Raw genomic sequence first — 14,832 nt, 5'->3', positions numbered from 1 at the left:
GGTTTCTGCATCCAGCTCTTAAACAGTGCCTTTTTGGGACTTAATAGCTGATAGCAGAGTGTTTATCATAATGGACATGGAACCAAGATGTCTTAAACCCCCACCTTTTTATAGGAGATGAAGATATTCCTGGACTTCTCAGAAATAAGTCTTGCCTGACAACTTTTTTGTGATATATGAAAATAATTTGTGGTTAACAGTGAAAACTACAGAAATAAAGAGGAATGTGCAAACTTACCTGTTGGAAACAGGCCTGAACAAGGTTCTCTGGGAACATATTCCTGTTAAAAAGCATAGAAGCATTTCAATATGACAGCATACTAAGGAAAAGTTGTTTGCTATAAACAAAATGATAAAATTTGATGCTTAAAAACAAGATCATGTTTTGTTTCTTTTAGCAGAAAGAAGTACATTTAGCATCACCAGAGACAGATAGATAGATAGATAGATAGATAGATAGATAGATAGATAGATAGATAGATAGATAGATTTTTTTTTCCAAAGAAATAAAGGGTTTAAGAGTCTCAATGACTTTTTTCCTGCTAGCACTTGTTGAACTTTTGGGCTTATTTTTCAGTATTTGGCATTTCTGTTGGTAAGATACTAAACCCGGTGTATTTTATCCCTCCTACATTATCTCCTTGACTTCTGCAAGAAATATAGGACACACCATCTTTATAGGTTATGTCAAATATAGGCAGAAAAGAAAAATAAAAAACTTCTTACAAAGGCTGTGCTGTAAGAATAAGATATTTGGTATGCTCTTTTGTGGTTTTGAATTCAGAAATTAATCTTGGTTAATGGTAAATTCTCCTGTATTACTCTGGTGTCAAGGACAATTTTCAAACACTGAAAAATTAGGAGATTTAGTGCAATGCAGTTGTGTGACTCCAAATGCCAATTTCAGATTCAAGCAGTTGCAAAAAGAAAGCATTAATTAGGTATTTGGTAAATATCCAATCCAGTGCAGAAAATGCATTTAATACATATAATACATTGATATACTGAAGCAGAAGTTTTAAAAACTCCCCTAAAGATCTTTCACAAACTTCTGCCTTTGGTCTTCAAGTTTTAAAAGCAAAATCTATTCAAAAGTAAAATCAGTTTGTGCAAGTGTGGGTTTTTCCTTCAACTTTACAAGACTGTCTTGTGTTGAATCCTAAATCTATTATTTTTATCCGTATTTTTGAATATAAATATACTGGGAATTCTAATTCCTTTAAAAGTGAATTTCAGATCTTTTAACTGCTAATTTACAGTCTTCAGCTTCTTTGCAAGAAGTTGAGCTATAATCTATAGCAAACCCCCAAACTACCAGATATGTGGCAGTTGATTCTTACATGACAGATTATGTAAAAATTCTACAAAGACAAAATGGTGGGCAGGAATAGTGACCCAGAATAGAGGCTAAATATACCAGAAGAAAAAAATCAACAGAAATATTTTTGAAGGTACCACCTAGCCTCTAGCCTCTATTGGAAATGCAGCCTTTATTGATGTTATTTTTCTTCAAATCCTTTATACACAGTAGCTCTGAAAACCTGGACCTGTCTTCTGCAGACTTTCTAGGGGTTTCCTTCTTCTAACCACTTTAAAATATTTGTCATTGTCCATGATGCTAATGGGGAAAGACACATTATACGGTTGCCTTAGATACTGGTGATGCAGCAAACTTCTTAACTGTGGAACCCCAGGAAATCTTGGCATACTGCATCTGTTACTCTGCATGCTGCCTTGCGGAGGGGAACCACAGCTCTGCAATTTCAGCTGGTTGTCTATGCTGGATGACACAGAAGCTGCCAATCAGTAATCCACCAGTAATCCACCAATCCTTTATGGATCTTTTCCTCATAATAGATAAATCTTGCATGTCAGTTTCTGTGAAGGATGGATTTTTCATCACTGGTTTATTAGCTGAAGTCTATGCTATAAGGAGAATTTCTTTTAAACAAACTGCTTTGAGTAAATTTTAAAATGTCTAATTTGTTGAAATACTACCCTAATTCATCCAAACAGTATCAGAGAGCATTTTATTGTATTACATATCACAACTTTATTTGTGTTTGTTTGAACTTCTGCAAAGGGGATATGGAAACTAAAAATTAAAATCTCACCTGATCAGATCCAGCAAGGCATCAACAGTATTGACTTCTGGGCTACTGCCCGTTCTGTCAATCTCACTTGCTTTTTGAGTCACTCCAGGTCTAATGGTCACAACAAGGATAATCCCTGCAGAAGGAGAAGCAGAGCTCACCGTGCAAGCAGAGGCATTGGTGCATTCTTCCTCAGTATATCCTGTGTATCCAAACTCTTTGTGAACTCAACTCAACAAATACTTTCCCTGGGTGCTTCTGCTAGTATGTGCAGAAAAGTCTGCAGGTGGTGTCCTTAAATGTGTGGGTTCCCCTTGTAGAGGAGCTACTTGCAGGTTTGCCCCTAGACTTCATCACTTTAGCTTTGTTTTTGTATGTATTGTACTACATCACTACTGCTCACCAAGAGGGTACATTACTTCAGCTGGCTTCAGATGAGTGTGCTGCAACTTTTGCAGAGTGAATATATTTAATTGCTATTTCCCTTGTCCTTTAGGTAGCTCTTCTTGTTACCAGCTTTCAGATATGAATACAAGTGTGCACCCCAGAGTCACAGGGTGTTTCATTAAAGTTGGGTAGCTTATGTAAGAGAAGGCTTCAGAAAAAGAAAGACATTTTTAAAAAGTAGATTAGGAAATACTAGATTTGAACTTGTAAATACTGAAATCAATGACAAATTTTTCATTTACTTTAGTGGCTCCATTTTAAGAATTTTTACTATTGTTATTCTCCAAATTCTCAAAATATTTTTTCTCTTTTTTTTCCCCTTATACAAGTCCAGAGAAAGCCAAAGAAAATGAAACTACTAAATTTCAGTGAAAGGAGAAAGAAGGGAGAAAGAGCTGTTTGGATGACCCTTCAACCAGGCAGGAACAAGTCTTTCTAACGAATAAAAGCATTATTGTATTTGCGTAGCTCTGCATTATGAAACAAGTAATGTCATAATGCCATGGAACAACTTAGAATAGCAAGGACCTCGGGAGATTGTCTGGTTTAACACCTCACCCAAAGTTGGAACAATTTCAAAGTTAGATATATACTAATATTAGGCTTTATATAATATTCCTTATGTATTTACAGAAATTACCAAGACATATGAGATAGATTGTTTTATATTGTTTATTTTTTAGGAAGGCAGGCTGAGGATGTTTCTTTAAGCAAATACAAAACATATCAATGTTGCTTGTCAGGAACTTCCTGTAACAGGAGATGAGAATTTTGGAGATCTAGGATTGGAGCCTGGCAGTCACAGAGGGGGAAAAAAACTTTTAAGGAAAGAAACAAGATGACAAAGGAACCAGTAATTTCTGTCATTCTTTCAGGTGTGACACACTACATATTTTTCAATAAGAGAATCAGGAACAGGCTATCAGTTTTGCAACTGAGGAAATTCACTTTGTATTTAAGGTTGGTCTTTGACATTGATTCAGCTTTCTCAGTGTTGGTCATTTTTTATCTCAGCAGACAGCTCCTAATCCTCCCTGAGCTGAAAAATATGGTGAAATTGCCTGTGGCCTCACACTGGATATGAACACAGCCCAACCATGGACAGCAGGACAGTTCCTCTCTGTATCTGACTACAGGTAATGTCAGGTTGTCTGGTTTGATTCCCCATCTTATCTGCACATCCTGTCTTGAGAAATTAGTAATGTCACAGTGCAGTACATTTGTAATTAGGCAATGCTGATGATTTAAAAGTTACAGAATCACAGAGTACCTAATATTACTGCAATGACTGTTGTGCACAAATAATATACAACTGCTCGCAAACCAATCTTCCCAGAAATGTTGGAATCCAAAGCAGCAACACCTGAAAAAAACAGCCACAGAAACAAAACAATAAAAACCAGTCTTACAAGAATGTTGTCATTTTTGTAGAGAGAAGTAATTATTGTCTCTTACTTGTTTGCAGAAAATTTTTCCTTATTCAAGATGTTTCTAAATACTTAATTGACATTTGCACTTCTGAAAAATATCTGTAGCTGACCAACATATTTGCTTCTGCTTCTTTTCAAAAATCTGTTTTCCCTTTCCCCCTCCACCTTTTTTTCTAGAACAAAGACAACTGAGCTTTCTTGATTCCCTGATGTTTGTGATTAATTAGATTTCTTTGGTTTATAAGAACATGTCACAATTTATTTCCTTATTCTGTTAACTCATAGCTTCACTTTTTCCAGATCTGTAACATTTTGGCTTTAAAGCTAAAAGCCATGTGAAGAGAGTTGCTCAGGCCTGTTACCCCAGGTGGCTCAAAGACTTATCAGACAAGTAAGGATCATTTCTGGTCAGTTTGTCTTCATTACCAGGTTTACTGTTTTTAAATTTTTGACTAAAGCTTTTTCTGAAGTTTGGATGGTCCACACTTCTCCACCTCTGTATATGTCATTGTCAAGAACTGACAGCAGATTTACTAATGAAAGTAGGGAAAGTGCTGAAACAGGTATTACACTCAGGTCAACTTAGCTCCTGGCAACAATACTAGATGAAACTTCTTGTGAAGTATTTATTAGTTGTTTAAAAGATTTATAAAACTTGTATGTGTAAAATCAGTAACCAGGGCAAAGTGAGCATTTTGACTCCAAAACTTGTGTCTTTATAACAACATTAATTAATAAATCACTGCTATCTCTTTATTATACCTTTGTGATCCATTAATACTTGTATGTTTATTGAGTCAGTTTATCAAAGACTGGCTGGATTTCTTTTCATACAAAAGGTAAACCATGAGGAGGATATTTAGCCTCAGAGAAGTGTGATTTTGTAGGGAAAAATAGTTTCAAAAGTGAAGGAAGAAAAATCAAGAGATCTGACTTACATGTAACTTATTGATCTTTGAGCTCAAAAAGGATCTTAGCGAGCACAGTTTAACCATGTGTTGATGTCTCATTCAGAAGTTATACTAACAGCACTGACAACTTGTGCTTAGAGTACTCATATAATGTCTTACTCGTTCTGTTAATTGTGATTCAAAATGCAAACAATACTCAGAGGGAAGAATGAAGGTTATTTTATTTCATAATCTGATTATCTTGGGGTCTTCTATGGCATAGTGTACCATAAGATTGAGTACAGAAGAACTACACGTATATACCAAAATCATAGTTGAAAGATTCTCGTACTTGTAAAGCAAATAAAGACAATCAATGCACTATTCATATGGCAAAGGAATACAGATTAATGCAGAGAAAAACAATGCCACAGCTATTACACGAAACTGTCAGCAGTAAGGATATTGTTTGAGGCACAAATAACAGAATAAACACAGAATCTGAGCCTTGATTTCCATTTCTCACCTTGGGAATTGGGGGGAAAAAGGTAGAAAGGAGGACTTTTCCATTGGGGTGGGCTCAGCTGTGGAAGTCATGGCAGCAAGAACTCCTCAGAATGGATAGTTTTGGGAGGAAATAGTTAGAACTGGAAAATTTGGGGAGCAGGAGGGAATAGTTTAGACCTAAGTGACCTTGCAGCTGGGAATGCTAAAAATGTCAGCGTGGGAAAACTGCATTTATTACGCCTAGCGTTGTTTAGCCTGTGCCTCTTTTGAGAAGTGGAATTCCTGTGGAGAGATAACGCATTCTCACAGAGATGCAGGAAGCCTTCTGGAGGCAGGCTGCAAGCACTTCCCCCACCCTGGCCGCTAGGATGAGCCAAGCCTAAGGGAGCTCTGTCTCCATGTGCCTCGGCCAACTGGCATTGTTGGTGAGGTAATGAAATAAATCTACTCTTTGTGTTTCAGCTGTCACTTGGCGGTTCCCTTGGTTACCTGATTGTGTCAATTCACACCAATAATAACAAATAATGCTTTCTGTGGACAAACCTATTTTCAAAGGCTGTTCAATGTTGAAACTTCTGCACCTGATAAATTAACTCGGAAGAATTCACATACTTTTTTTAAAAGAGAGCAAGCGGGTATTGCCACCATTCCGTATCTTTTAATGAAAAGTTAAAAAAAAACTTGGAAATAATGGAATTTTATTCTAAAACTTATGCCTTCCTGTTTTTTTTTTTCTCTGACAGTCTTGTTGACTTAGTTAAGACCCTAATAATCATGCAAGGTTATTTCCCTGGAGTAGTCAGTCATAAAGATTCTACAGTAAATATGAAAGGAGATTCCTGTGACAGGAATTCTTCTGGCTTCAAATGAAATCCCTTTGCAAACTGTTATGCTCAGTAGAGTTATAGAGGTATAATAAAGGGTAAACTTTGCCCCTGCCTTTTTAAACTGAGTAATGATCCTGTTAGTGAGCAAGCTATGCTAGGATCCAGCCTGTCCTTCCATTGTCATGTTGATGCTGCTTTGCTGGTAACCATAAAACCACACAAATTATTGACAGACATGGCTGAATAAGTACAACAATGGTCTGGGGATGATAGGTGTGGGATTTGCATTTTTTGAAAGCTGCTGTACTCTGAAACCTGCATTCAGAATGATGTTTCCATTTAGAGACTGAAATAGCATTCAATACAAGTGCCACAGACACAGGTTTACACTGGGTAATGTATACTACTAAGCTCCTTTTTTTTCATGTTAGCTTGTTACACATAAGAAAATATGATATATAATAATGGACTTCTATCCAGATATGTCCTACTGTCATGACTGAGCAATTGATAACATAATTGATAGCCACTAGCCTTTTTCTCAAGAAAACTGAAATTTAAATTCTCTTTGTAGTTACATCATGGCTTTAGTTTCATTATGTCTTTCAGTTTCTTTGGAACTGAAAGAGTTAATAGAAGATGTATTGGAGAAAGCACTAAAACAATACTAACTACAAAGCTAGTAGTATTAAACTACTACACAACACCAATTTCAGTTCAGAAGAACACTAATTACTCAAACTAAGATGGCACACATGCTGCTTCAATAGGAAAGTCTGCAGTGTCATTCAAAATTAGATCACAAAAGCAGTGTAATTAGGTTTGGTTATCTACTTTGGATTACAACTAAACGTTTACAGGTCATGTATTTGTTCTTTCTTCCCTCAATCTATCCCCAAATTTAAACATGTTTGAAAAGATAAACTGGTAATATAATTTACTGTATAGAGTTTGAACAGACACGATAGATTCTCCTCTGTCCCATGGCATTTCAAAACTGCAGTTATTTCTGATTAGTCCCCTAAATCTTCCTATAAGATATTTCCTAATTCAGCTGTAGCCACTGAAGCACAAAATGCAATTCTGTGGCTATGATACAAAAAGGCTTAAGAGTGAGATCATCAACAAAGACACTAACTGATGTTAAAATCTGTTAATCTACCTACCTCTCTGCCCATATGATTTTAGCAGAACAGAGTTAAGGTTTTATTTACTGAAGTAAAATTTTGGAATCAATTGTCTAGTCTGCAATTCACCTCCCACATTTTCTATGTTACAGTCTCCAGCTTGAAGCTCTTAGCACTCTTCTCTTTTTTTGCCCAGTTTTCTCTATTTTGTATGACATACACTTGCAAAAGAATACAACCCAAAAAATCAGTGAAATGAAGTCTCTCCCTTCTACTCTTTCTTGTATAAGGACCTCAAAACCCTCCTAAAGTGAAATGCTGCACTGCAGGAATTTTTAAAATGGTACACGTTTAGGACTACTTCCCTGAAATACTAGTGGATAAAGCTATCTAAGGGAATAGTCTCATTTAAACAAAACTAAGTTTAAATATGAAACATGGTGCTTCAGAATTTTTTAGGAGTAGCCACTGAACATGAAATATGTTCACTTTAGAGGCCTGTAAAATGCCTATATACAAATGGGCAAATGGCTTTGGTTTGAGGCACAGCACTGTAATTCCAGAGTTGTTCACTATGCTCTTGTGAGACCACTGCTCGGTCCTGCGAGATCTGGGAGTAAAACGAGTTCTGTGAAGTACTGGAAACAATCACAGGGCTCTTCTGACTTGCTAGATATCATCTTCATAATTCCCTACGGGATAACACCTACATCCTTAGAATTTCTCATACCATTCTACAGATTGGAATACATGCAACTGTACACACAGATTTACACTTCCAGGTGCTTTTTTTTCAGTACATCATGAGAGATTTAATCATAAATTTGGTGCAGTGGTTGACTCTGTTCAACAGAAATAATCATACGTAGACCTCCTGACATTTTTTATTCCTGCTCTACAAATTTCAGTGCCATCATCAAGTCCATCTCTTGCAGTACTTAGCTGTTCTCAAACTTCCAAAGATCAGTGGAAGCTGACAGGATCATCACTTTATCTGCACAACACATTGATCATTATGTATAATCCATAAAAGCTAGGCTGTTTAACTCCTTTTGCAGCACAGCCACACTTGAGGATCAAGATGTGAGTTTTCTCAATGCCACTTAGCCAGCTTCTAGCACTGACAGTTGTTCTCCTTAAGTGACCCAGGGCCTGAAGGAAGAGTCTGGCTCAAGGTCCTTCCAAGTTCACACTACTGACAGACACATGGTATATTTCTCTATTAGTTTTAGAAGCTAATTCAATTCCGATGAAAATCAACTCAAGTATGGTGCATATCAACTGCACACCAATTCTCTAAGGGTTCTGATATCTAATTCCCTATCTAATCCCCAATTGTAAAAAAATTTAACAAAAAAAGTTCCTGAAGAATAGAGCTGTATGCCTTTTAGACCTTCTCAGCTATGACCACAATGCTGATTCAAAGGCAAAACACAGTTCTGAAGCTGCTCCAAACTGCTAGCAGCCTTACTGACTAATTGAAGAACTTCTGAAGTCACTAGATAAATCACAAAATTATTCTCAACTTCTCCCAGGTGTTCACACTATATTTCTTCATGTCCATTTTGGCTTTTCTGGCTGCAATATGCAGTCACTACATCATAGAAATTATATGTAAATAAATGATATGTAATTAAATTAAATTAAATTAAATTAAATTAAATTAAATTAAATTACATTACATTAAATTAAATTAAATGATGGTGAGCATCCAGGGAAGCAAAAAGTTTTTACAGAATGTTGCATAAGACATAAAAAACCAGAAAACCATAGGCAACTCTTAAAATGCATACAGAGAATTTCAATAGGCAGTCCTTCTAAGGGGATCACAATGTCTTATATAAAAGAAGTAATGTAATTTTATTGCTGGGATGAACTATGTTATGTGCTGTTGCAAAAAGGTAATATTTATTCTTTAAAAGTACTGAGTAGAAAAACCCAAAAGAGTGCTGACACTCTCTTCTGAGAGATCTCATTTAATTCACTGGTCATCACAAGGCTAGTGGTCAGGCCATAAAAACAATCTTTCTTAGATGCAAGTGAAAGTTCTGAATTAGTTGCCATCTTCTACTTGCAATGGGAAACACTACCAATGCTAAAACAGTATTTGGCCTTTAGTTCAGAAGACTAACATGCTTTTTATCTGAGGAGTGAACACCAAATTCTAGCTCCAGTGTTGAGCAAGATTATTGCTTGCACAAGCAGTGTATAGCAAGCTTCCAAAGCCAGTTGTCCTCTGTCCTTTTGTTCTTGGCCCAATATTTCCTTTTGTCCTTGGTCTATGCTCACTTTTTGAAGGGAAAATCCTTCTGCTTACAATTTGGAAAATAAGGGCAGTGAGGGAATCATGGTTGTGAATTCAGAGCCTATGCTTTACTGAAGACATTTTTGAGTCATCTATGATTTTCCCCTCTTCCCATTCCAGACTCTGAGCCCTTTCTGTCCCATTTTGCCCTTTTATTTGCATGATGTTGTAGTTAAGCCCCGACTGTCAAGTTTGGTCTGACTGTCAATAATCTCCTGAAATGTCATTTTCTTCATGTTCTCCCTGAAATTTCAGTTTCCAGACTAGTTTAACAGCAATTTCTGTTGCTTCTTCCAAAAGCTGAATGGTGAATATTTTCTTTTTTTCCCTGATGCTCTGTGGAATTCTCTGGGAAATGTAATACCATATTACGTGTGTTTGAACAAGACGACCAGGACCGAGTAAGTCATTCACAACTGTCTACTGAAATACCACCCACACACAGGACTTCAGACAGCACAATGTACTGTCCACTGCTCATCTGAGACAAAGGACTCAGGTTGCTATTGCCACTAGATCATTCTCAAATATCTTTCACTTGATATGCACCTCATAATTTTATTTTTTCCTCATGTTTACTGTGTCATGGGGCTTGGAAAGATCTTTTGCAATGAGTCTTTCCCCAGCTAACTGAATGACCTCTTTAGCTGTGTCTCATTAGGAGGACAGGTCCAAGTCAGATGTTGGCTGAGAAGATCAGGTAATGAAAAAGCTATGGCAAACGGAAACCCCAAACACACAGTGATTTGCAGTCTCTCAAATGAGATTTTACATGATCTACTGTCTTTAGTGTTTTTACTGCAAGTCTTCCATTCCTATTCTGTCAATTCTTCTGTAACAGCAGTTATCCTTTCTATTCAAATGTCATTGTTACTTACTGTAAAGGAAAAGGATTTCTATGTCAGCTTGTAGCAATTACCTTTTCAATCGACTTGATAGAAATTTTATTATTGCTTTTCTTTAGAACAAGTGATTGTTATCCCACTGTAAGTTGTGTCAGTGCAACAAAAGAATGTCTTACAAATGAAATGAGAAAAACTAGCACATGACAGGGGCACAGTGTTAGGGAGAGAGTGGGAAAGAGAGATAGATGCATGCAGGTAATGCCTAAACAATTGTTCTTGCTATTTAAATATAACCAAAAATTCAAGTCAGAAAATTCTCAATTTCTAATTACATGATCTAATGAGACTTGGATTAACATGTCAAATATTGGTCTCTTAACTTTGGAGAGGCATTGAAAAAATATTATTTGAAAAAAAACCCCAACAAAGAGACTAAAATGTGGAATATAACAATAGTTATAACAGCCCAAATACTGAGAGATGTCTTGGTTCATTTAGGATGAGGTTGAAAAAGTAATTGTAATGAACCTTTCTAAATGCTAGATAGGGTGGAATGGGAGATGAACAGTTTATAGCAATGAAAGGGTTAAAGCAATTATAAAACAGAGGGAATTTCAGACCCTGGATATCAGTTTGCTGAGGGACTGTTGTGCTGTGTTCTTGGCAGCTGGCACAATCATTGTATCTTTCCCTACAGAGCTTACTGGAGACATGCAGAGAAAGAGGGTATTAGTACTGCCTTCTATTCATCACTTCTAGGAACATTTTAGTTTTTCTCTAGAAAGCTCTTAGAGGTTATATAATCTGAAGTTAATGACTTTTCAGGAGAGATGATGTTCCTCAGTTGGAATATAAGAAGAACTTGAAAGGAAGGAAGATGACACATTTATCTGCCAAGACGGACAGGTGGACAGACTAACAAGATTCATTACAGAAATCAGATTCAGTTCAAGGATGCAGCAGAAATATAGCCCTGAACTGTTGCTGGTGATACATGTATGGAATGTATACAGAAAACTGTAGTATTGAAAGTACTTGAATTCCCTCAAAATTATTGATAGCAAAATGTGTAGGTGGACAAGGTTTAACTTCCAAGCTATTAAAAAAGCCCTTTAACATGACACTGCATTTTTAATCGATTGTGATATCTGCTCATAGGGAAATGGAGTGAAAAAGATGAATGAAATCTGGTTTATCTAGTTGTATATGTTCTGAGTATCTAGTTGTATATGTCCTGAACAGTTTTATATGTCCTGAGCTCCACAAGAGAACCACAGAAGACACCAACTGACTTTAGACCCATCCACAGTGGTACCACCAGCAGTGCCCACAGTGATATGGCTAGGCCAGCAGGCAGTGACAGCTGGTACCACAAAATGGCTGTTCTGTTGGAGCTGTTTGCCCTTGAGAGCTGGTGGTAACTGTGCTCCATGAACCAGAAGTGCACTTCAAAGTTTTATTACCTTAATTTAAAACTTCAAATAATGTAGGGGCTGTCTCAGTTGTATAAGGTCAACTGATATTGATGGGAAAGGAGTAGATGACTATGACAGAAGTATTCTGAAGAAGAGGGGCACAAAGTCTTGTCCGTTAATAACTCATGACTCTGCCATCCTGCCTGCTTCAATGATTGCACATGGACAGCAGGGACAGAACTTCCAACATCCCTCAATACAGCTGAAGGCAGAACTCATTAACAGTACTGTAATGTTTTCTGACCTTCACACAATTAATGATACAGAGGGAAGAGGTGAGTCTCCTGTCTGAGCCCAGTTAACTAATTTACTAACACTATACAATAGATCTGATTTTCTTGGAAGCTCTTTTGGCTTAAGAAACAGCAAAGCATACAAAGAACATGCAGGTGCTTCAGAAGACAGTCCCTGAGTATGTTAAGCTAGCCCAGTAATTTCCCAAGGACTGTGCTGGTGATGCACAGGGCCTGTTAAGGATGCCTAAGGATGTAAGTAATACAGCATCTCCCAATAGCTGCGCTTCTTGGACTTGTAGAAATAGAAACTGCTGAGGCAGATTTGTGGTGAAATCATTGCCTTTGTACTATAAGTAGCAAGTGCAAGTAAAAGTGTATATTTAGTATAGGGACAAATGGAACTGGCATGATGCTTCAGACTGCAGTGGACCTGGAGTCAAAGCAGGCCCTGGAGTAAAGCAAGAGTTTATTTCTACAGCGATGGAAACTTTATAGTTTTGCCAGACCCACAGCTCAGCAGACATTGTATTTATAGCTCACTTACAGCTGCCCTGAGAGAGGTAATTGAGACTGTCTTTTTTCCCATTGGTCCTGAAGTATGCCATGTGTACCTGCAAATGCCTCATCAATGGCTTTAGGAAATTTTGGTGTTACCCATAGCCGAGCCTGCAGAAATTCACTATGCAGGAAACTCTCATGCATCGGTTCTAGTCTCTTTGAAGTTGTCTGTGAACGCTAAAAGTGCAGGGGAGGTCAGAAACATAAGAAAAAGCTTTATTAATATTTTGTCAGGGAGGAAATATAAGAAATGAGGCACAGATTATTGCAGAACTTGAAACAGATGTTGAACAGCTGATAAAATCATGTCATTAATTTTGAGATCTGAGACATGGACCTGCTCTGCTATGTGCCACATCCTTTAATACAAAGCTAAAATTTCTGGTATTTATGGGTAACTCTGGAAACATCATCAAAAAAAAGGTCATTTATCACATATGTGATGTGAATTTTTTTGACAGAATACATTCTAGCCCTGAAGAAAGATCTCCACATCAAGACCCATTGCTTACAGTTTGAAAATCAATGTGGCAGGCAGCATGATATAACCCCATCTGAGAAGCACCAACTGAAAAGAGATGGGAAGCAGACCCATGGTATTCTCATAATATCTGGATGTCTGGGGATGTTGCGTTAAGATCCAGATCTCCTGACACTAGCTACTAACCCAGAACTTAGGTGCAGGAAGTAAGGCCAGACACTTTATGTGGACTGATAAAACTTCAGACTAGGCATGTAAGTTTCCTCAGCTTGTAACCCAAGTAGAAGAGAACAACTCTTCAGGAAACTTGACAGTTGTCTCCAACCTAAGTTCTACTGGCATCCTGATAGAAAACAGATTTACAAATATTTCCTGCTGTTGCATACTGTGTGAATCTCACTTCATGAAAAAGAAAGCTAAAGTGATTAAAGAGGACTGATCTGTTCAGTATGCACCCTTAATGAAATACACTGCACAACTCCAGGGAATTTTTGTTCTCGGAATGAAATTAGAGTTGTGAATTTCTAAGACTTTCAAAGATACTTTATATGTCATAAGTACTCCCAAAATGATTACATTGAAGTGTCAAAACTCCCATGAAGCACACAAGAGATTTCTCTCAATTCTTTCTCCCTACAGGATACCTAAAAATAACATATTTTTGTATTTGTCTAATATTTCTTCTTTTAGAGAATTACTTCAAAAAGAGTGGATTTGGAGTGTGGAGCATTACACTCAGTACAGCTGTAGTTCTGACATCATAGCAATGATCTTGAATAACACTAGGCTTTTGATTTTCATTTTCCATTTTCCCATGTCACTACAGCAGAAAACAGAAAATACAAATAATTTCTTGACAAGAATGATGCAGTAGTATGCTATTAACTAATTTGAAGCATAGAAATCTCATGGGTAGACAAAAGAGCTCTATATATTGAACCAAATTATCAGGGGTAGACTTTTGGGTGAGAGTAGAGAATCCATTAAAATTATTATGAGAAGAAAAATTAAAATTTCGGTCTGAGCTGGAGTACTACTCAGACTATTCCACACCCAAAGCAAGGTTCTACTAACCAAGATTTTCAAAACAAATACATGCTTGGTGCTTATGCCTATTTTCTACTATGCTACAGTTATGCTTCTAGGCAGGTTAGTGGAAAAATTCCACAAATTGCAACTTGTACGCTAAATAAGTACGTAAACAATGCTTTTCATCTCTAACGCTCAAAGGAGCTGAGTTTATGAATGAAAACCACATTTTACAAAGCCTCCTTCTCTTCAGAGGGAGAATTTTACCTTTTGAATCTCAAAATAGAGGTAAGGGTTTTTCTGCTCTAATTAAAGCTCCAAGGGGAAGCAAGAAGCACGTTCCTAATTTAACTGAGGAAATCAGTGAGGGTTTTTTTTACTAAGATGGAATTTATTCCAACAAATTAAAATTATTAATACTTCAAATTTTGCAGAAAATCCTGAAATCTCAAGGAGTGATTCCAACTTCCACTCTCTTTGCTGTGGCTTGATTTACATCATTATGCACAAATGGATTGGGATCTGGTCATGGGACATGCATTTGTCCACAGCTCCCCATCTCTAAAGCATAACCTGATTCTC

The 14,832-nt window shown here is 37.0% G+C and overlaps 1 protein-coding gene across 1 annotated transcript in view; it reads right to left on the bottom strand.

The window, feature by feature from the left end:
* Window positions 1–14,832, bottom strand: part of SLC1A1 (solute carrier family 1 member 1) — a 50,039-nt gene that overhangs the window by 16,237 nt on the left and 18,970 nt on the right. The window contains exons 3-5 of the mRNA XM_063179621.1: window positions 3,811–3,903; window positions 2,115–2,229; window positions 239–281 (exon numbers count right to left, since the gene is read on the bottom strand). Of these exons, the coding sequence (XP_063035691.1) occupies window positions 239–281; window positions 2,115–2,229; window positions 3,811–3,903 (251 nt within the window). The remainder of the gene's footprint in view (window positions 1–238; window positions 282–2,114; window positions 2,230–3,810; window positions 3,904–14,832) is intronic.

The sequence above is a fragment of the Melospiza melodia genome, chromosome Z, assembly GCF_035770615.1.
Source record: "Melospiza melodia melodia isolate bMelMel2 chromosome Z, bMelMel2.pri, whole genome shotgun sequence".
Taxonomy (NCBI): Eukaryota; Metazoa; Chordata; class Aves; order Passeriformes; family Passerellidae; genus Melospiza; species Melospiza melodia.
The sequence above is the reverse complement of the archived record's forward strand: the minus strand, read 5'-3'. Positions and strand labels throughout refer to the sequence as shown.